Source organism: Simochromis diagramma, unplaced genomic scaffold, assembly GCF_900408965.1.
Source record: "Simochromis diagramma unplaced genomic scaffold, fSimDia1.1 OVJJ01000337.1, whole genome shotgun sequence".
Taxonomy (NCBI): Eukaryota; Metazoa; Chordata; class Actinopteri; order Cichliformes; family Cichlidae; genus Simochromis; species Simochromis diagramma.
Genome location: NW_024386982.1, coordinates 1925775 through 1949902, shown reverse-complemented (window position 1 = coordinate 1949902; position 24128 = coordinate 1925775). Strand labels below are relative to the sequence as shown.

At 39.7% G+C, this 24128-nt stretch overlaps 1 protein-coding gene across 1 annotated transcript in view; it reads right to left on the bottom strand.

Annotated features, from left to right (window-relative positions):
- astn1 (astrotactin 1) overlaps nucleotides 1-24128 on the bottom strand; it is a 424302-nt gene that overhangs the window by 198916 nt on the left and 201258 nt on the right. Inside the window, exons 13-15 of the mRNA XM_040039526.1 lie at nucleotides 21891-22057; nucleotides 15548-15742; nucleotides 158-285 (exon numbers count right to left, since the gene is read on the bottom strand). Coding sequence (XP_039895460.1) covers nucleotides 158-285; nucleotides 15548-15742; nucleotides 21891-22057 — 490 coding nt within the window. The remainder of the gene's footprint in view (nucleotides 1-157; nucleotides 286-15547; nucleotides 15743-21890; nucleotides 22058-24128) is intronic.

The window sequence follows — 24128 nt, the reverse complement described above, 5'->3', positions numbered from 1 at the left end:
GCTACTGGCTGAACATACACCATTGTTTCCTTAATTTCTATGTGAGGTTTTATTTGTTATTTTGCTTCTTTGTTTGATTGAGGAAGATTTTCAACAGACCGGTGATAACAATGCTTTCTCACAGCTGTGTGCTAAAGTATGAAATATGGTTTCATACCTGTGAGGTATTCTGGGTCGGGCACAGGGTCTGACAGCTCCTCGTGGCATTGAGCCTCTGTTGGCACCGATGCCACCACCATGCCATCTGGGAGCTGCTGTTCGATGCCTCGGGCAAAGTTCTTCTGCCTGGTGTAAAGAGAGACAATACAGAGAGCTCCAATTAAGAGACATCAGTGCTCAGTTGCCCAGCACGGGATGAAAAGGGAAGAAAGGGAAGAAGCAGAAATTCAGGAAACAAGGACAAAGAATGATGTGAAGGAGGTAACGGCAGCTGTCATTGTCACAGTTTGTAGTATTTAATGTATAAAAAAGGCAGTGAGTGAATCAGTTGGGAAAAGTCATGTTATCACAGGTGTTTTGTTCCAAATGTTCTGCTCTGCCAACATTTTAACACATGGACTAAACAAAGTATTGGGACATGCATCGCAGCTCTAATTTTAAAATGTGCAGCTCCATAATCATTCAAGGCAAACTTCATCCTTTCAGTATTTTCCAACCTCGGGCCATGATGGACCAAACATTTGCATTTATCACTTGAATTAATGTGTGTTAGTGAGAGCGTGTTCAGCCTGAAGCACACCTCAAACCAGGCAGATACAATCTCAGTCCTAAACTCTTAGTGAAAGTTGCTAACTGACAGATTATGGTGACTGTGTATGAATGCCATATGAAGTCAGACCGGTAATCTAGAACTGCTGCTGTTACTCAATAACACAACTAAGAGTTTTTGTGTTCTCGCTATTAATATTATATCAAATTGGGGCAGTAATCTTTTTTCACTGCAGTAATACTTTTATCCTCGTGAAATATTTTCTTTACTCTGTGTTAGTCGGGTGCTGTGAACACTAAGTCACTAATTACCCTTCTGAAGTTTGATGATGATGATTAAACTACTATTGCCAGAGGGTTTGCAGTTGCATGTGATGAATAATTAACATTATATAAGCTATAAATAGCCATAGAAGTGCTTAGCGGTTTTGTTCTGTGAGTTTGATGTGGAGCCATTGTGATGACTTGTGATGTTATTTGGTGCCCTTTTTATCGACAGGTTTACAACGATAGCAAAGAAGGCTGGTCTGTTAGTAGGAAATAGTTGATGGAGGGTGTCAGTACATCCATCTGTAAATGTGGAGATAGATGTGTGTATGCTCACGCAGATCCACTGCAATTTGAGATTTATACAACTTAGAGTGCACGCACATTGTGCGATAGTAGCAAAGGTTCAATAAATCCACACTGTGTAAAGTTTGATGCATGCAGACCAGGGATGGCAGACTCATTGTACATCTTGCGCCACACACAGGTCACATTGATCTTAAGTGGGGTGGACAGTGTTTCTTTCTTGTAATTATAAAACAGAAAGTGCCCTTTGTTATGTGGATTGTAAACAACAGAAATTTGCATAGTGAGAACACAGGACATTACTTTGGTGTAATATGAATGGCCAAGGAGGAGCTCTTTATCAGCAGGAAAAGCTGCAAAACATATTAACACATTTAAAAAATGTATTCCCTCTTTCCCATTTCCCAAAACCCTCCAGTGGGCTTTGGAAAGACTGGAATCTTTGTCAGGTCCATTCTGACCCCCGGGACTTATGTTTGACTGCCTTTGTCCTGGCTAGTGCTGTGGCAGGCAAGATGAAGGACACAAAATGCAGGAATCAGAAACAGGAAGTAACTTAGGCGCAGCTTTATTGATGGAAAATCTTAAAAGAATAGCCGTTATAAAAACAAACCAAAATCTCAAATGCAGAACTAGAACTAGACTGGGAACAGGAACCTAGAAACTAAGAAAACTCATACTAGGAAAAACCAACCGGGACACAACAAGAGAGTACGATGCAATAACAAGGTGGGGATGACAGAGGACGAAAACACACGGAGGAATAATAAGGAAACAGGAGACAGAAGGGCGACACAGCTGGGTTTAATTAGGCAGGACGAGACAAGGAAAGCAAAACTAAATACACAAACAAAAGACACGGACTTTCAAAGTAAAACAGGAAACACACCGACTAAACTTACAGACTTACTCAAACATGGTTTCACACAGAAACACGACTGACTTGGAACCAGAAGGAACAGAGAGACTAAACTTAAGGACTAGAAATCACAGAACCATGAACCAAAAGACTGGTAACGATAAATCGTGACGTAATCAAAGCTTAATAATAATACAAAAATCAAAACCCTTGGTCACCGACCCAGGACCGTGACACCTTTGATGTAGACTGAAGGTTTTATTCCTTTGCCATTTCTTTTCATTACACGTCACAGCTCAGTTGTAATAACTTCAGAGGGACCTGATACAAACCAGGCTTCTGCTGCCACAATCATACATTTTCTTTGTTGTTTGAATCCCAGCCTTTGTATTGCAACTTCCATCTATTCTTGATCTGTATCAGCCAGGATGCTCCGGCAACCCCAATAATCCTAAATCGGTAGATGGAAATCTGTTATGATTTGTTTAGATTTTTCACAAGTGCCGCTGTCGAGGTGATGGATTTGTCAGTTCATGCTGCGTTGTCATTGGTTCATTAGTGAACATGGGTCATAGCAGATGTCACATTTTGAGAATTTTGTTGCAGGCTCTCTCTGACTACAAGACAAGAGACAGCCTTTAAAGAAGGACCTGTGAACTTCACAGTTCAAAATGATCATTTCTGTTGCAGAGGCTCAACACCAGACAATATAAACTGGGCTTCACGATTCTACACAACTGTGAAAAAGTATTAAACTCATTCATGAAACAGCAGTCCAACTTATTTTGAGCTGAAAAGTGAATGATGCAAATAAAGGAGGAATATAGCTTATTAATTATTCATTTAACTCTAGTATCAGATCGGTACTCTGTATCAGCAGATACCCAAAGAGATCCCAAGGTACCGTACTGGAAATTGCAGTAGGATGAATCCTCATACAGAAAAAGATGAAGCACACAGGCTGGCGACTAGAAGGACAACTCAAAGATAGACAAGTGTTTTTCATAACTGGCAGATTGTAAGGCAATACTTTCTGGCAGCTCGTTAGAGACAAATCAATAAATACTAATAATTATGGTAGAGTATGGGTGTGTATTGAAGAGACAGAGTCACATTAAGCATGTCATTTTTCATTATGTTTATTGTTCTGCTGCGGAGTGACTCATATTCAGTCTGAGAATTGATGTCCTCATTTGTCTGATGCCGCGAGTGACTCTTGGTTGAACTCACTCATTTTGTCCACTCCATTATTCCTTGTCTCAGTGCCAGTTAGGTTCACAACAAGGTTTTGCAGCAGAATGACTTCAATAAATCAGTGACCTGAGTCAATTAGGCATCTCATGTTGGATGCTGAAAAAATAAACTAAAAACATCTTTGTTTTTACTCCTGCAGGAATCTGCAGCCAGGCTGACTTGGGCAAGAAATCAGACAGTGTCTGTAATAAGATTGGAGAAACTTGCCATCAAACAAAAACCTTTTATTAATCCAGCAAGCACGGACTCATTAGCAGCTAAATGTGCCACTGAGTTCGTCAGCTGGTGGTAAACTGCTGTTTGGTGCTGCGCAGGTAGTGCACACTGGGTTTACCAGAGCTTGTTGCTGGAAAAGGCTGCCTGTTGCCACGGTAAACAAGTTTAATGAGAGAGCTGACACTGAACCAAAACAGCCAAGCGTCAGACATAAAACTAACACTATGAGCCAGACGATAGTAATCGGTGTAAAGTTAAGTCGTTTAAATTACTACAGGTACTACTTATAAAATACCAATTAGCGCAAGTTTAAATGACACTATAATTCAGCTTGTGTTCAGACTGTCTAAACCACTGTAGATGTAAAACCTAATGTGTCAGTTATCGCACCTTCAGTCGCACAGGTACAGTCTGTGTGTCAGCCCTTTCACATTCCCAGGGCATCAAGTAATGTCATTTTGTCAGAGCTGGCAGTGTCACACCTCGGCACAAGATGTCCTTTAGTAGCTGTGAGTGACAAATCGGGTTATGTTATATAGAAGGACCAAGTCTGTCATTCCAACCGTGTCATTTATGAAACTGCCTGGTTTAAAAGTGTTTTTGCATGTTTGTTTCTTTGTTCTCCCCCAAATCACAATCTTTTATTTAACTGAGTGCTTTGACTAAACCTAACAAAGTTTTTAAGCTTAACCAAGTAGTTATCAGAGCTTAAACCCATCAGCAAATGGAAGTTAAAAAAACACAAACACAAAGAAACAAACAGAGCATGAACCACGCCTCAGGAATTTGCAACTAATGCCACTGCCTCCCTGCCAGTTATTATCTGTGCAACCAATATTGCAGAGAACGTGAATGTTTCTGACAAAAGCTTCATTTTGTGAAACAACCGCTACAAGCTTTCATGTCCAGGGGTCTTACTTTCCTATTATATGCCACGTAGGCTTAATATTATTACCACCTGCCTAATATTGTGTTGGTCCCCCTTTTGATGTCGAAACAGTCCTGTCCCATCAAGGCATGGACTCCACTAGACCCCTCAAGTCTTGTAAGTTGCAGGCTGTGGGCTCCATGCATCGGACTTGCTTCTCCAGCACATTCCACAGATGCTCGATTGGATTGAGATCTGGGGAATATGGAGGCCAAGTCAAACCTCAAACTTGCTATTGTGCTCCTCAAATCTTTCCTGAACCATTTTTGCTTTATGGCAGGTGCATTATCCTGCTGAAATGGGCCACAGGCTCCAGAGTTAATACTAACATGAAAAGTGCACACCGTCAGCAATGCTTAGGTAGGTGGTACGTGCAGGACCCAAAGTTTCCTAGTAAAACACTGCACAAAGCATCACACTGCCTGTGTCGGCTGCCTTTTCCCGTAGTGTATCCTGGTTCCCCAGGTAAGTGACAGACACACACCCAGCCATTCCTATAATGTAAAACAAAACGTTATTCATCAGAGCAGGCCACCTTCTCCAGCATGGGCATCCTGACTGATCTGTGGCTATGCAGCCCCATGTGCAGCAAGCTGTGATGCTCTTTGTATTCTGACACATTTTAATTAGAACCAGCTTTCCACTTGGAGACACTCTGACCAAGTCACCTATTCATCACGCTTTGGCACTTATCAAACTCGCTCATATTCTTACGCTTGCCCATTTTTCCTCTGAGGACAGAGTTTAATAAATCCCACCCACTAACAGATGAAGAGATAATCAGTGTTATTCACTTCACCTGTCAGTGGTCATGATGTTATGCCTGATCGGTGTAAGTGCTTAGGAATTATAACTGATGACTCACTCTCTTTTATAGCATGCATTCAACAAGTGGTGAAAAAAGTCAAATCGATTTGGTTTCAACTTTCAAACAGAGACCTTTGAGGGAAGAAAGAGTTGCTTTCACTTTCATGTCAGTGCTGGATTATGGTGTTCCTATTTATATGCAACTGTTTTCACAGTGGTTACATATGCTGGATACTTTTTATCACGTAGCACAGAGGTTTTATTAGAAACCTTAAAGCTCTTTCCCACCACTCTATGTTGTACGCATTTGTCATTTCATAGACTCAACCAGTGCACATTGGGGGGTTTTTAGGCTGATTTTGCATTGCTCCTATCTTACTTACTCACATTCATTAAGTGTGGAAAGTTATTGTTACTGGTCCCAAAACTCATTCCTTCTGTCGGTCCTGAAAGTTTATTGTGAATTTGGGAAAAATGAGCGTTCAGATTTGTAACTGTCTCCTCTTGGAGTCAGCACAGACTTAAATTCATTATGATCTCCTCTTTAAGGAGATTTCAGGTAACCCGGAGGCAGTTACTTCAGGCTGAATATTAGTACCCGCCCCCTGTGTTTTTGCCCAAGACAATGACTTAGAGCGGCATTAAAATGAATAATTTTGGTTTATTTTTGGACTAATTCTTTTGTGCTTTTTAATGTGTGTATTTGCTTCTGTGATACTAGTCTACTCAACTACTGTATTCCTGTCTGTCTTGGCCAGGACATTCTTGAAAATGAGAGGTTTTTTAATCTAAAGACTTCATCTAAAGGGTTTTATTACCTTGGATAAATAATAAGGATTAAATGCGAATGAATAAGTAAAAAAAATAATGTTTACGATGATGTTTTCAGCTGAGAGTTAAAGGTTTGTTTAAAGGAAGCGTACGGTCAGGGAGATTTTAAACACTGCAGGTGATGATAAATGGAAACACTCTCTTACTTAACAGCACAGACATCCTGACTAACATGGTTGGTTTGCGAAGGAAAAAAAGTTACGTGAGAAGCAAAGCATTTACTGTCAGAGTGCAGATATCTTCGGATGAGAGGCTCGTTTGCTGCTGTTTATCTTGCTCTCAAATTTCAAATTACCACTTCCTGTATACTCCAAATATTTCCTGCTAGTAACCATATCTGACACGAAATATTAAATTAAGCAAATAAGATAGAGAGCATCTCACTTACACCAAATGGATGCTCTTCTCAGTTGCAGCCCCCTTTTACATCAAGTGTAGATGTATTAAAAAGAAGGCTGTAATAGCCTCGCGCCTTTAAAAGATTCATACCAGCAGCCATTAAAAAAAAACATGAAAGGTCCTCATGGTTCATACTGGTGACAGTTCCCCCATTAATATAAACTCTGCATAATGTACCATTTGATGCATGCGGAGATCTGGGCCTTAGTTGTTGAGGGGAAAAAAGCACAAATATTTACAGATCACAAACTGCTGCCTTCAGGAAAGCCACAGCGTGAGAATAACAGAAGCCACCAGTTTTAGTGGAAACAGTGGTAGCTGTGTGGCCATGCCGAACACCAGCATCCATGAAGCATTTTATTACAGCGGTCATTGTTTGGCTGGGGGTGCAACAGTATTAAGTCGGCTGCTGGTGCACCACTAAACTAGATGCAAGTGGAACCTTTGAAACAGTAGAATAAGAAACAATAATCAGGAGTGAAACAAATTTCTTTATTATATATCCAGTACAATGCAAACGTTTTAGGAACATCAGATGTTTAGATCTTTAACCCTGCCTGAGTCAGAGCCCTCAACTGGGGATCTGACTCAGACAAGCACAGTCTGTACTTACTGGTACTGGCATTTTAAAGAAACCTTTCACAAAAATAAAATATGTACAGGAGAGTTTTACTTTACTACAGGTTATATGCTTTATTCAGTGCTTGTAGAAGCAAAGCCTGAAATCTTAAAGAGCTACATTCAGCAACTAGAAAGTCTAGTCCTGAAACCCATCGCATAACACTCATCATTCATTGATGTCAGCAATATGGAGATTTTCACAAAAGAATTATGATCTCCTGGACACTTAGAGCAACGGCTCTGCAAAAAGTACTTGACTACTGTGGACAAATGTACCTAGAAATAGCGTTGCTTTAAATGTATAATGAGGTCATGCTTTCTATTTACTCCACTATATCTTATTTTTTCAAGTAAAAAAGAAGGAAAAAACTACGAATTGCCCTTTCAATCCATTAGTCCAGTAAATATGTTTAAGTCCTACATCCAACCATGCAATCTAAAAGTTAAATGACTCTGACAATTAAAGACATCCCCCTTCAAACTACTCTGCTTGGGTACAGTGCCTCCCTACTCCCTACCACTGCCGGCATTCCTGCACCATTTGGAACGTGCCACTATGACTCCTTTTTACTCCAAATTTAGAAGATGAAGGGTTCAGATACGATGAGCATGACAACTGGAAGAGTTCAAGAAGATGGAATGCAAATTTTAGGAAATATAAGCGTAGCAGGGAGCACCTAAAAGGTACACTGTGTGGAAGTGAAAGCAGTGACTGAGAAACCAATCTGGTAAGTGGGGCGAACACTGAGGGATTGTTGGCATGTCCAGTGTTCCCAATGCACTTTGTGTCAACCTTTTGGGAGGAATTCATGTTGTAACACCTGGTGAGTGATGGAAAAAGACAAAATAAAGATGTGGATGCTTATCAATATATGATGAGGATCATCAGCGTGTACTAAAAACTAAAACACAGCTCGTTATGCATTGCTATATTTGTAGTTTCTACAAAACTATAGCAACCAAGGCTGTGATTTTACTGACACCGAGTCAAAAGCCTGTCATTTTCTGCTGAAAGTAATTACGTGTGATTTCAGCTGTCAGTTTAACAAAACACACAAATTGGGAACGTAATGACTGAATCTCAGTTGTTTTGCTGACGACCGTGATTAGATTTTTCTCTCCCATAGATACACGTGAAGCGGGTTATGTGGCTGCTATCGCTGCATTTGTGTTTGACAATTTTCACTGTAATTTTGTTACAGGATGGCATGTAACATTTAGCAGCCATCTGGCACTGTAAGCATGTCATTATTCATTTTCTCTCTTGAAGTTCAATGAACTCTTGCAAAACTGCCAAAACTTACTAAAGACTTTTTTTTCTTCTTCTTTAGCAGGAGCTGTGGTGAAGCAGCCACCTGTTTGATGAATTATTAAAATGTGAAATGAGACAAAACACCAGGACGCTTTTGATTTACGACAACAGTTCTTTCACTTTCTTTTCTGTTTTCCTCGCAACGATCCCCCCTGACTATGTGACTCAATAAACTCGTGGCTTTCAATAAGAGACAATCAGGGCCACTAGCAACCCATTCCCAACCCACTGTCTCCATTAGTCTGCAGCGAGCATATTTCATATTTTAATTAACTGAGTCAATGAAGGTATTCCTCTTGAGGGCGTCATGTCGAGGGTGTGGTACAGCAGGCACAAATGAGCCCAAAAAAATAAGAGAGGGAGTTTGAGAGAGAAAAAAAAAAGATTCTGACACAAAATAGTGGGGTGAGAGAGTGATGGGCTGTCAGGTGGGAGTGTGGTCTTAATCATTGATCCCAAGCAGGCAGCAGAATGAGAACAAAGGCCACTAAAATATTCATTAAAACCTGTTCTGAGCTCGTCGTGTGAGAAAGCAATAGAGAGAGGAGTTGAGAGAGAGGAGAGGGAGGACACTGTTAGGAGTAATGAGAGGAGGTTAGCTTTTTAACATCTCATTACTGGAGTCCACTGGCTCCCGCAGAGACGGGAAGATAGAGACTCTGTCACTGAGCTCTGTAATTTGAACCCAGATCATATCGCACCCCCGAGATGTCACCGTGATAGGATCTCCTTCACACAGACGCACGTCTCACTCTGTAACCAGAATCACCGCGTGCCCCACCGGCCCTGCTGCCAATGACGATGCCATGACTGGATCTCTCCCACTAGGAAATCAAATTAAAAAAAACTTGTGTATTTGAAATGATAATGCGGAGCTTTTTGTGCAACGAGGGGAAGGGTGTATTTTCCCCTTTCCAAAAAAACATGAGAAGCATTTCAGGGCTGGTGAGCTTGAAAGATGGACCACGCTGGGCAGAGAGAATCAAACAAGCGCTGCGTGTGTGCATTTACAGTATGTGCATACCTGAACACCCAGGTTTGTGTACCAGTTAGTGTTATGTGTGTGTTGTGCTGCTGGCCACCTGCTCACTGTTATTGCTGCTTCCCTTTTATCTCCCCCACTTTTTCTCTATCCTCGACGGGGCCACAGAGCAGCTCCGTTTCTCTCCCCAGCACACGCATTTCTCCTCAAACAGCAGCCAAAATGTTGACTTGGACGAATGGTTACCATTTTTTCTTTTTACTTTCAGTGCATGAAAGTGGAAAAGTGGGCAAAAAAAAAGAAAAAGCAAAGAAGTGTATTGTTGACAGCGAAAAAGAATTCAGGCAGGTAAAAATGGTAGCATATATTTGGAGCGAGGAAAAAAACAAACAAACGTATAAAGCCACACCGGTGGTTAAACAATATTAAATTTTGACTTCTTCTTTCGACTGAATGAGGGAGACAGATGCTTTGTGCCACTCCTGAGCCGTGGGGTAAGGGCCTTTTGAAGAAGTGCCAGTGAACATCACACAGAGGTTCATTTTCCCTCCCCTTGCCTCTGCCTCGCGTGCTCGTGTTTACTCAAGGGCAAATATGTGAGGGAATATGTGAACTCACGGGCCGCGCTGCTGTTTCGCTTGCATGTTGTAGATGCTGATGAATAAGTCAATGGCTTCCGAAGGCTGGTCATTGCATCTTTGCACTTTTGCAGCCTCGAGTGTCTGTTAGAAATACTGTAATTGAATGTTCTGCAGTTTGAAGGGTGTCTTTGACTACAGGTCGTTTGGGTCGTGTCAGAAAGGTGCACACTACTTGGCTCTTTGTGTCGCTCTCTACAATGAGTGGAGGGTGTGGGAGTCAGCTAAAATTCACTGTTTGTGGCTTCAGAGGAGAATGACATTAGAGCAAATAAATCCACTGTACTGGCCTGTGTTTAAAAGGAAGATGGCACCCTACCTCCCCTGCTGTTCCTCCTTGGAGCAACCTTGCAATTTATTTCATGGCTCTCACAAACGACAGATTACGCATTCAGATTTTTTTCATCCATCGCTCTGGTCACACTCTGTAAAATGCTGGATTCTACATCCCAGTATTAGGCTTGAAATCTGTTCCCTTCAAAATAAATAAATAACTAAAATAACTAGATGTGCATCAGTGTCAGCAAATCTCTTATTAAACTGTGTATTAAGTAGAGAGTAATGTACCAAACATTCAGGTAAGGCTAGCAGGCCTTTTATTTTTAGCCTGAGCTGACTTTCATCGATTAAAATGACAAATATGGCTGGTTTCAGACTATATGAGCTCTAGTTAATTACCATGAAGTCCATTAGGAATGTTGCCTGGTAATGTTCTGTCTGTGTATCTGTGATTGAAAAAGGAAGAAGTGGAAGAAAAACACTGTCTGTAAGTGTCCGTGATGAGTTCCAGCTGAGAGCTGAAGCTCATGGCATCCTATGGTTTACATAAGGCAGAATTTCCTGGTTACACTTTTATTCTTATTCATTCATTCATATTTGTTGTTTCACTTTCACAAAATCGGAAGTATTTAAACATTCAGTTTAAAATGTCCCAATTCCCAGTATGTGCATTTGTCATGGTTTATCATTTGTACATTTAACTGTTCAGCAAAATGGACATAATGTTGACTACATTTTAGTGAACACTTGCAAACTGCAACCTCAGTTTCCTGTTATTAGCTGACAGGATTAGCACCGTGACCATGTCATTGGCTGATATTTGCCTTAAGTAGACCTACGGTGTATAATTTGCACAGAATTTGTTAAGATCCAAGATTTTCTGTCACTAAAATATATCGGAGGTTCTAAGGTGCTACATAAAATACAGCTTTGCAATGTTAATTACAGGAAGCTCTTTTTGCGCTCATTTGAAACTTGACCGCCAGCTAGTAATTCTTGCTATGTATCATTAAATTTGACATTCAGTTTCCTTGGTGACAGATACCATTGCAAGCTACGCATGCATTTCCAAAGGCCAACATTCACTGTTACACTTATGTTCATGTTATTGGTTTTGGAACAACTCCCGACACACATCTGTGGATGCAACGCTTTCTTCCTGCAACTTTGATTCATTTTACTTTCAAGCCAATTTGTTCCTTAGATTCAATTTCAGCACACTGACTCCTGGTCAGTTTCAATCCATTTGGTGCCATCTCCAATAATTAGGCCTTGCATTAACCATGCCTCCCTACAGAGTCTTTCCTTCCTCTTCCACCACCTCATCTGAACAGGAAGCACAAGCGCTTTCAAATGAGATCAGAGCTTTTGAGATTTAGATTCTTGATGATATTAACTATTAACCTGGCTCACGCGTCCCTTCCTCTCTACGACTCTAGCGGTCGATCCCTAAGTGGGTGATTGGCCTCCGGGCAGCAGAATCCATGCATGGCCGAAATTAAATTCGTGGGCCGCAGATGACTTTGCTGACCTTCCGGCTTCCTGAGTTTAGTGGAAATGATTGCCACATGCAGCGAGTGATAATTAACCACCCTCAAAGCACTCCACTAATCATTCTGATCTCTGTAGAGATTATGAGAGGGACAGTGCGTTGCTTTTCACCTGTACGGTTGGATATATACATTAGGTCTCTCAAAAGAGGCAATGCATTTTATTTGTGTTAAATAATACGCAGCCAGGAGAAACATCCTGTTTTGTCATTTACTTTTTCAGAAAGGGAAATGGCATAAAAACTCAAACAAAATCCTTACTCCACCATGAAATAACCTTTACAGATACGGATTTGATCTTTTCTTCCTACCAGTAGAGACACATTTGCCTCCAGATTATGTATGAACAGCTTCCCTTTTTGTGACCTGAACCATATTCTACTCCAAGAAAAGCTGAAAGGTTGAGCCACAGCACTAATGCCAACATCAGCGGCGTAGTTTCTTAAAAATGCTTTGGGCACAATGATTATTATCTGTGTGAACGAAGGTGGAATTAAATTTCCCTTTTTCTTATATTGTTTGTTGCTTCTCGAGTTTTGGATTTTCAGTACAGAAGAACATAAGAATTGCAGATAATAATGAAGTCATATTTGTACTGGCAACCCAGGTCAACGTGGAATATAGGGCTTTGGAGTTGAGGTATTGTGGGAGCGCGGCGCCAGTTTCCTGGGCTACGAATCAAAACAAACACATTGTGTCGGAAGGACGACTGCATGAAACATGCTTGAAAGCAGCTCAAAAGAAAACGGACGGTATAGAGACTGATTGCGTCCGGAGGCGAAGCGAAAATAAAGTGCAAAAAATAGAGTGCATCGCAAATGTGGACGCGTATGAAATACACCAGTGGAGTAGAGACCCAGACGACTTACCGCTATCGTCCTACCCCGGTATCTTTACGTAGCTTGTTTGTGGAGTCAGCACATACACAGCGAACCAGTTTCGTAATTACAAATCGCTGGAGGCGCACATCCAGTTTACTAATGGCTGGGTGCAAGATTTGGCTATTTTCAAGCCGACAAACTGTGAGTACGTCGTCATTCAAACCAAGGTAAGTCAGCTGGAGTGTGCCGAGTGTAATAGCCATTGTCCACCCCCCACCACAATTAATGTTATACATTTATCAATGAATTGCAAAAATCTCGTTGTCATATTATGTCTCCATAATTGTAAAGTAGATGCAAACTACTACATTGATAATCCGGTTAGATATTACTTAAAACCCTTTGGTTGGGGTGGGGGTGGTGTTTACCTCCGACTAGTGCTCTCTGTTGTTGTCGTTGCGTTTGCCGTCATGGGCAGGCTTCCCTACAGTTGTGCGAAAGAATTAGCGAATCTTTACATAGCATGTCTGCAAAGTCACTCAATACGATGTTTGTTCGCAATTTCTATAACCTCCGAGCGCTTCAACAACAAAATTATTAAGCTATAAAGAGTGACATGAACATATATTGAACTTATTGGAATGTAAATGTCTGGAGCACCAACAGATATTTGGAGATGAAAGAGAACTGGATATCAGCTCGTCTCACGGCGGCTATCCAGGCTAGACGCCTTCTTTTGGTAAGGTCTGCTATATGAGCTCCCCCTGGTTGCTTCCAGGTTGGGAAAGAATAAAAAGACAGACCATTCTCAAGCTTATTCCCTTGCCGGTCGTGCGATCGAACATTACAGCCGACCACACAGCAAGTACGAACTGTAGCTGATGTGTGTGCTTTCGCTCCTCTTTCACTTGAGCTTTGTTCGGCCCAGGGAGATGGCGCCTCAACCAAAAATCCTGACCACGCTTCCCTTTCGTGACATCACGCTCCAAAGCCCTATACAAAGTGTCATAAAGAGCAAACAACACTGACTACATATGCAGATGGGGAGGTTAAATGCTGTTCCCTGATTTATTCCTTTGAGGGAAAACAGAATTTTTATACCTAAAGGGGAAACCACATGAACATTTATTTGGTACCTCTTCAAATATGTTAAATTCTGTGTGTATGTTAAGCACAACAATTAAAAATAACAAGAAAAAAGAAACAAAGAAAAAAAAAAAGAAAGAAACAACTGTCGCGTCCTTTCAGTTTTGATGTGTCACCACGGCTTTATTTGTCCTTCTGTGCACCATTAAAGTGACTTAACTGTGTCCACTGAGAGCAAATGAAAATCTGTTGCTTCTGTGGTTTGACACAAACAAACATTGTTATAATTGTTGCATCTTTATTGTAAAGTAACACAAAGTCAACCGCTTGTAAGCTTTATCGCTATGGATTCCTGGGTATGTTCATATTTGCATCAATATACACTGCAAGTCTGCGTCTCTGCTAAAGGGAACATACTTTGGTGACATTCAGACTAAACTCTGTACTTCAGTTCTTTAATGAAGTAAAGCCTTTGAGGTGTGAGGGGCGGGGCCTGAGCTTGTCCACTGTGAAACCAATTAAAAAGCAAAACTGAAAAACATCAGTGCTTTATGATTATTTATAAAACTGATATCACTGCAGTAGCTATAGACGTTTGGAGAGAACAAAAAGCTAAAGCAGTAATCTTTATTTATTGCAGTGTTTTGTAGATTGATATAATTTAAAAGAGCATCAGTCTGACCTAGTAAGCAGGTAACTACCAGCAGCAGTGGTAGTTACCTTATTTTCAGCACTCATAAAGTGTGAAGTTAACATCTTAAGCACGCACACCTGACCCTAAATGCGATCTCCTCCCTTTTGCCCCCGTGTCTGGGGGCGTTGGTGCTTAAGAGGTTGAGTGTGGAGTAAAGTAGTTACCAAGTGTTTGTCGGGACCACATAATTATCCAGTTTTCTCCGAATCCTTTGCCCAGCCTGGTGAAGGTCCAGGCAGCAGTGGACGTCCCGTTGAATAAGTAACGTTTATTCACAGACACTCATTTTTCACAGAAAAGTCACAAAGTAAAACTAAAACTAAATAAAAAAACAAAAGGAACATCAATAGAAGATTAAACAGGAACATTTGAACACAGAGTCAGCTAAATGGAGCTGGAGTGGTGAACTGGTCCTGAGCCTTGGAGAACGAAAGGCTTTGTCTCCCCTGTTCTTCAGTCTCGTACGAGGGAAAACGAATAGATTTTGAGCTTGAGTGAAGACAGCAAGCAGCAGTGTTTAACAAGCAGTTGATATATATAATCTATGTTCAGCCTTGGATGGGATTTTGTTCTGTTAAGGGTGCCATCATTTTAACTGGGAACCTTAGTGCTGTCTTTCTTTCAGCTCTCTGTTGTTCTTCTTCTACTCCCGTCAAAGGCTCATTGACTAGGATCCATGAATCTGCTTTGTGTGTCAAACATATAGTCCAGTCATACCTGTACTGAGAAAGCTTTTACCAAATATGCATACATACATGCTCCTTAGAATTTTAATCCTCAAATGAATAAAGTTTAAAAAAAGTGAGTAAGGAGGTTGTGCTGAGAACAAGCTAAAAGTCTCTCTCTCTCTCTTTAAATGAAGACAAACATCCACTGTGATATCGGCACTGTGGGAGCTGAAAGTCCTGTGCCAAGTGTTTCCCAGCTGAGGTACAAATGCCAGAACAATGTCCCACACGCTCCATTCCACCAAAGTCTCATGTGCTTACCTGAATGTGGCCTTGAGGATCTGTCCAGAGGTGCTCTCTTTGGTGTGGTTGTTGTATCCGTAGAAAAGGTCTCCAAACACCGTCTGGTTGGCAGGGATATCAAGCACTTCTCCACAGTCTATTCCCTCAGTGCAAGCCTCAGACAGCGGCAGGCACGACCTCCCATCTGGACCGCGTTTGTAGTCTTCGATGCACCTGCAGCAAACAGGGATTAAAGTCATTTACTTGATCCACGGATTTCCTTTTTCTTTTGTTTTCCTTTCAACACTGACTTCAGTTTAATTACTAACTCGATTGTCTGGTTGTTTTAGGGTTTTCTGCTCGGGCATTTTCCTTTTGATTCCTTATATTGAAGTTATTGAGCAAATCAATCTTTAGTGTGCAGACAACAAATGTTTATTATTCTTGAAAATAAAAAAATGTTTACACTGAAAAACTGAACAAAGCTGAAGTAAACAACAACAGTAATAATAATCTGACACATCTGTAGACAAAAGTTATCACAGACCTTTAATAACTACCTTTTAATTCTATTAAAAAGTAGATAAGTATATTCAATTAAAAACACATTAACTTTACCTAAAGTCACCAACTTTGATCTATTAAAAAAAAATCAATGGAGGTCTTTTTGATATTTACTTAGATTTAATTCTCCACAATCTGTGTGCAATCTAACGATCAACAAGTCAATATCTTACTTTACTCATATCAAAGAAGGTAAATGAAACACATGCAGACAAACACAGGACAACTTGATCGCTGGTAGCTGACACGCCATCCATTACATCTTAGGTAACAGCCATAGTTTCTGCAGCAAACAAAGAATTGTACAGGCACATGTACTAACTACAGACTACCAGAAAGGTCCAGACTGAAGCTGACAACCAGATGTTGGTTGGTCCTCCCCCTTCGTGTCTTACTTGAGCACCCAGTCTATAAATGCATGCATAATCTTGTCTACAGCCTGACAGGGCTTATATTATATAACTACCCACAAACACTACTGTGATGATGTCAGGCAGATCTTGTCATGTTAAAAAATATGAGCCCTTCTCAAGTAATCTTCCAGGTCAGGTTAGTCAAAGCAAACCAGTTTATTCTAACTAAAAATTGGGAAAATATCTGAAAGACACACCTATTGAAGTTAGTAGAGTATGTTATAAATGTTTCGTTTATACCCACTGTAAAGCCAAAATGTCATTTTTACCTCGCAGTAGTTTCCACAACTTAATAAATGTAATTTCTTATGTTTTGGTTTCTGTGCCGTTGCCAAATTAAAAAAAAAAAAGGTATGATTTCATGTATCAATATTCAGAAAAGTATCTTTTTGCTAACTTCAAAGCATGAACAACTCATGACTTCACAACTCACTAGAATCAGCAAAATCCTTTCTGCTCAACTGACACATAATCCCCCATTTCAAGAAAGGAGCTAGAATCCACACACTGAGAGTCCTCTCAAGGTTCTTTCATATTGATGATGTTTTGACATCTCAGTATGTAATATACTCTGAAATGAATCAAAGGCACACAAAGTGGAGGCAGTGAAATGGGGGGTGGAGTGGGGTGGAAAGCAAAAAGATAATCTGTCAGGGATTTACACTATGAGAAGCTCTCTCCTGGATGCTAAATGTCGCAAAGCTAATGCCAGTCTCCGATGGGAAAAGTGGAGGATTAGCCACATCTGCACTATGGGAAGAGACGACAACAAAATGCTGTTGTTGAGAATTCAATGAAGCAGCAGTCTGTATCACCCGCTTATGTAAATTTGACACAAATTCGTACGCCTGCAACATGATGTTTGCCCTAAAGATGACAGCAGCTTGTTGTGTTCAATTAGAAAAGTGTTGTTTATCGGAAAATGTGCCGTTTCTCAGCTGAGATGATCAAAAGTCATTGCTTTTGTTTTAATTATGTCTACTGAGAAAAGTAAGAAACAGATCTTGGCAGCTTTCTGCATTCAAACAGCGCAAAGGCTAAAAGGCCAAATGCTAGTATGACTCGTGAGCTGCAGATATTCTAAACACATCTTATGTTAAGACTCTAATTAGATTAAAACTCTTCATATCCAGCATATCTTAGCAGAAGGTTCGTGGCCGTCTCTAGTAACTCTAAATATTATGCTAGTTATTATTAGGCTTCATGTGACAGAATAAAAATGCCAACTTTGTTCAGTTTGCTTTTAACTAGGGCTGCCACAAACGATTATTTTGATAGTCACTAGTCACCGATTATTTTTGCGATTAGTCGACTAATCAGATCAGACGTAAAACGTACAGCTTATTGCACCAGCAGCATCTGCTCTTATATAACTATCATTAGCTTACAGCTGTAAGTGTGTAAGGTCTGCGCTAACTAAAAATAAAGACAAGATGATAGTTTATTACATTTTAATGAAACTTGCAGATTGTTTCGGTGAAGTTTAATAAACTCCTTGCTGTCTAAACTATAACAGGACACCGGAGTAAATTCTCGAGCATCTCACACTTCTGATAATCAGCTGTCTGCTTGACGTTTATTCAGCTGTGTAAAAACTATAACTTTGATCTCAGCCAAACCGATTTACTCAGGAACAAATAAAATACTGAAAAAAGCCAAACAATAACATCTTTAAGTTATCTAAGTGACTCATATATCATGTTTAACCTGAGTAGCGAAAGATGGCGGTGGGTTTGAAAATGATGTGCCGGGAGTCCAGTGTTCTCACGGCTCTAGTTAGCCTTGCCCCCGGCTCGCTATCGAGCTAGTGGGTAACAGACGTCTCCGAAAACGTCGGAGCACTTCTGAAAATATGTGGTGTCTTGATAAACTGAGCAGATATTTGAGGTTTACACAGCTACATTCTCGCCTGAAAATATGTTAAACGTTTATTTTGTGACCCAGAAAGAATAATAAGAGTAATATTAAAACTAACTAGCTGCCGCCATTGTTGGAAACTGAGCTGGGCCGCGCTATGAATTCTGGGACAGAGCTACTTCTTCTTCTTCGGGGTTTAACGGCAGCTGGCATCCTTGTACATGCAGTGCTGCCATCTTCTGTTTCAGTCCATTATTACACTCTTAAATCCTACTACTTATTCCTGCATCTTTTGGGATCTTACAAAGCTTCAAACGACGCGTCGACTATTAAATCAGCCGTCGACGATTTTGATAGTCGACTAATCGTGGCAGCCCTACTTTTAATCTCTGTATATAAAGCTTTGTGGTTTCCATTTGTAGATCATCACTGACCACTGATATTTGAAGACACTTTAGTTACATGCATATGAAGAGATGATCTGATGATGATAGCAACCCAGCATCAGCGTGGTTCAAAATATTAGCAGGTCCAAATCTAGTCAAGTATAACATTCAAGTCGTCTTTTTGCTCAATATTTTAAAACTAATTAGCCTGTGACAACCTCCTCCATCATCATCTCATTCTCTTCCTCCGTCATCTTCGCCTCATTCATATCCATTTCCTATTAATCTAAGGGACAACTTACACTATGTTGCTCTGTCAGTTAACCACCATGAAAGAATCACCTCACATGAAGAAATACATCCCCATTCATTCATCTGTTCCATAAACCTTACACTGATGTTTTTTCCCCAGACACAGCCAGACCAACTCTTTCCAAAGATGCAGTCTGTTTAATCAGCTGACTTTGTCCAGACCAGCATGATGCTGATGGATTGTGTACTTGGATGTTTAGTTTCAGGCTAGATTTGGGTTGCTCTGCTGTAACCAAGAAAATGTATTTCATTGATTTCTAAAGAACTAAGTGAGGAAAAGAGGCGAGTGCGTATTGAATCACATATGAACAGGGACTGAACGTAGTACACAAAAAAGTTTAAAAAGCTAGTCTGATTAGTTTTTATTGGATTTGTATTATTTTTTTATATGTGGAAGTTATTATTAACTGCTATTATTAATTGCATTACAATGAAATATCAAAGCCTCATCAGAATTATTCAAGAGTCTCTTTTCTCTTTTCTTTTTAATTCAAAACATCTTCATGCTATGTTCAAAATTTACACCAACTTCATCTAATCCAATAAAAGAACACCACACTATTCATGACCAAGCTTTCTATGACTGATGTTGAGCATCAGTATCATGGGATATTTACATAAGAACTAGCACCCTGGATGGTTTTCTAACTGTTTTATGGAGAAATCTTACAAACATTTTGGGTATACTTTAAAGGATTGTTGCATAGCTTGGTGAAAAGCCTCATTTCTAATCTACATGTTGACAGCAGGCCCATTTTGTAGCCCTTCTGGGTCAAAATGATTAAATATAGTCATGTCAAACAGGGGGTGACGGCCAGTTTCTTAGCCTGTGTGACTGAGGCCTTAACACAAGTAGAGTTAGATGATTCTTATTAGAAAATAAACTGAGAGAAGGAATCTTGACCCTAACATTGAAATTTATTTATATAAAAATTGTTTTGAACAGTCACCTATCCCACGTGGTTATATGACTTTTTTAAAGTTGACCTTAAAGTACTTTATTTAAATGATTTATATTGAATTAAGAGAAAATGCATACAATGTCCAGGGCTCCAGTATTTGTTTCTGTCAATGTCATTAAATCAGCAGTGTTTTTCTATGATATAATCCATGTTAAATCAGCCTGTTCCTGTACTCAATAATTCAGAAGGCTTGTAAAAAAGCTGAAAAAAATAATGTGACTAAAAAGGACCAAATTTAAACCCATCTCTACTTACTTTGAGGGCTTGTAACTCGTGCAGTTTTTATTGTGTGAAAGTAACATTTTCGATGGATTAATTTGATATGTTACAACTAAATAAATAATAAAAAACAATCAGCTGATTCCAAGGAGTCAATAATTAATTGCAAATGTGTAATTCTTACATGCATTTCCAGTAAACCACATCACACTGTACTGTGTCGTTGTAGATGAGAACGGTAAATATTCAGAATTATTAAACGTCGTCAAGCCAAAACTTACGCTTGAAACAACAAACTGTTGTACATTAAGTGTTTTAATGGTTTGTTTGTTTGCGTGGTTTCCGTGCTGTTAATCTATCACTGCACACAATTCAATGTGCAGATGATAACAATAAAATGACACAGACAAGCACCAGTATTAAGACATAGAGTCTAACTTGTGCTACTGTATAATTCATTGTATTCTAAACTGTTTCTGCAACTAGTAGTTAAGAACAGTAAAATGTGAAAGATGTACAAGAAAAACACACTGCAGACGACCCCGAGGTTCAAGAGTGGATTAGCCTTTGATGCCAGTGAGTTAGTACAGCAATAACCCAGGGTGCACGTGGAAGTGAACACATAGGAAGTGCCTTATTACAGATTAAGATGGTTTCCCCTGCACTGTGAGACACTGATAGGATAGTTGTGATGGTATTACAGCTTATGAGCATATCTGTTTTGGAGACTTGCAGAAACTACTTTGGAAGGTAAAGACGCTGTTCCAAGGCGTCAGTTATATAACAATTTTCATCATAAAAAATAAACTAGAATAACACACACACACACACACACACACACACATACATGATATGATACTAGGGTACTGGAGTCAGAGTTTGGGCCTTAGCTTTACATTATTTCTTGCCCAGCCTTGTGACCCACTATACAGTCCACTGTGTGATATGTGTCACTGGGCTTAAATCACCTGCTCTTATGCCCCAAAAGGTTTGCTTTTCTCATTCGGTCCATGGTCCAAGGCTATTCCCGAGTAAATCCCCATTTGTGTTGGCATTACATAAGGAAAAGCAGCAAGGCAGGTTTCTTTAAATTTCAGTTGATTTGACAGATATAAATCACAGGTGCATAAATTGCTTTACTTACTTTCATGCACCATATCTTCCAGAAATGAGCGCACTGTTAGGTATTATCTTAAAACTAATTTCAGAGATAAACACTTTTATAAATCAGGCCCCAGGGGTCATAATGGAACTCATTAAAGCTCTTTTTTCTAGTTTTGGTATTTTTAATTCAACACTCACGTCAAAGTTTGCTTTAATAAATGTTAATGGTGGTATATTTAAGACTCCACAAGCAGGAGTCTTAAAGTGCCACCACCATACTGCTTTATGTTTTTTACTGGCTCATTTTGCACTAAATGTTATGAATACACATCTGTTTTCATTTAAAAGCAAAAACTATATATATCACCTGAATCTGGGAACTTTTCTTCTCTTTCTGTCTCTCTCTGTATATATAGCGATGGCAGCATACCAAAGGGATTTATTTTGTTTTTGTTATTGACTGACCATAGACCATGTAAAATGTGACAAACCTAACATGACAGAATTGTGAAATATATTGCTATAATAATTAAAAATAAAAAGCACAGAATGTGTTGTTTCTTACCCACAGAACATCTGGATGTTGTAGAGTGTCGGGTCATCCTCTAGAGGGGCCAACTGCTGGAGACACAGCTGCTCACATCCTCCATTGAAACCGTCGGAGCAGTCGATGCCGATGTGGTGGTCATAGCACCCGGTGCCATCCTTCATAGGACTTAGTCCTGGGGGGCACTGTGGGACGAACACATGGTTTTAAATGACTAAAATTGGCAATTACACATTACTATTAAGAACACTTTCCTAGAGCTGCTTAAACTGTGTGAAGCTACCACATTAACACTAATCCCAAATGGGGCAGGTAGACAGACCCCATAACATCTGTGCCACAGAATGCAAACACTTAGATTTCTATTCCCATGTGCAGTGTGTGTGTGTGTAAGCACTGAGTCTTGTTTGTAAAACTGCACAAGTAACAGTATGAGGATATCATTACAGAATCATTACTAAATTAATAACTTTAAACACCAAGTTTTAAATTGCCAGTAAATTTGTGTTGTCCTAACTACCTTTAAAATGACAGGATTTTCAAATGAACTAATTGCTGTTGAGATGAAGACATATGTGTCTTTTCACTTACACAACATGTGTAGGAGCAGACTGGGGGTCAGAACCCAGGTGGGGATCTGATTCATTATTAATCTCTGATGAAATATGATAAAGCGATTAAGATCAGTCACACTAAAATAGTCCCTCAAGATTTACTTTATGTTAGTTTTGACCTGTTCACAAGACAGGAATGTTCACAGTGCACTTTGACAAAGTCTAAGGTTGTTTTACTTCATGTATATATGGAATTACTTAATTACACATATGTACAAATATATATATAATCATTTAAATAAGTATATGTGTAACTACTTAATTACATATATAACCTTGAAACATAGCAAATAGTTTACAGTGGGGCATTAAATATAAAATATATATTTATATCTTTATATTATATTCCTTCTCTCACCCCAACCGGTCGCGGTAGATGGCCCCGCCCCTCCCTGAGCCTGGTTCTGCCGGAGGTTTCTTCCTGTTAAAAGGGATTTTTTTCCTTCCCACTGTTGCCATAGTGCTTGCTCATAGGGGGTCATGTGATTGCTGGATTTGTCTCTGTATGTATTATTGTAGGGTCGACCTTCAGGTGACTGTTGTTGTGATTTGGCGCTGTATAAATAAAATTGAATTGAATATTATATACTATATAAAACGTTCCTACCTGGCCCCCTCAGAGTTAGTATTTTTTTTCATTTTTTTTGTAAAATAACTGTTGCATATTTAATGAAGTCATTCCACCATCTGACTATAGCGTCAGTGAATAAAATATTCCCCTAAAGCACGACTTGTTCACAGGAGACAATGTTGTGTTTTTTGAGAAATTAATGGAGTTATGAAATGAATACTCAACAGAAGTAATAGTAACTTTTCTGCCACTGTTGCTTAGTAGTTGTACAAGTAGAATGTAATGGCCAGCTGATTCATGCTTCTGACCCCACACTTCTTTTTAAGGGTGTACATGCTGCAGGGTGCTGGCAAAATGTTTTGCATTGTTCGTTTGCCAGTTTTTTCCGTATTGATCAACACAAGCGATAGTTATTACATCTCGCTTCTTATGTTTATGTATTTTAAGATATTTTTTCTCCCATTGTGAAGATTTCACAGTTGTGAACATACTGCTGCCTTAGCACTCAGTGCAGAGATCATCAAGTTGGGCGAGTGGCTACACACACACACACACACACACACACACACACAAATCTACTATCCCTTTAAAGGAGATTTTCTGTTATGGTGAGGAAAATGAGACAATACTGCAGGTTTAATTTCAATTTCCATGCAGATGACATCAGAATTTCTTCATGTTTGAAGAATGAAATTAAATTCTTTAGTTTGGTAGATATACTTCAAGAAATTAATAAGAAAGACCCACAATACATTTTTTTTACACAGGCTTGAACAACCTCTTAATGGAACCACCCTCTACACTGCGGTGAATTTACAAAAGAGCTATGAAAGACCTGACTTCACCCCGACTCATTCAGTGTTTCCCAAGCAGCTGCCAAGTGAAATTCACATTATGTTTTCTGTCAGTGGCAGCTTCAAAGGAAACTTTGATGGAGTGCATTTTAACAAGGCACCCCTGCCATCACAAGTGTGACCAGACAGTTTGTTTAATCTCAGCATGGAAGAATCAGAAGCATATTATTTTATTATACAGGCCTATTTACAGTGCAGGTGGCCTGTCGATTGTGTT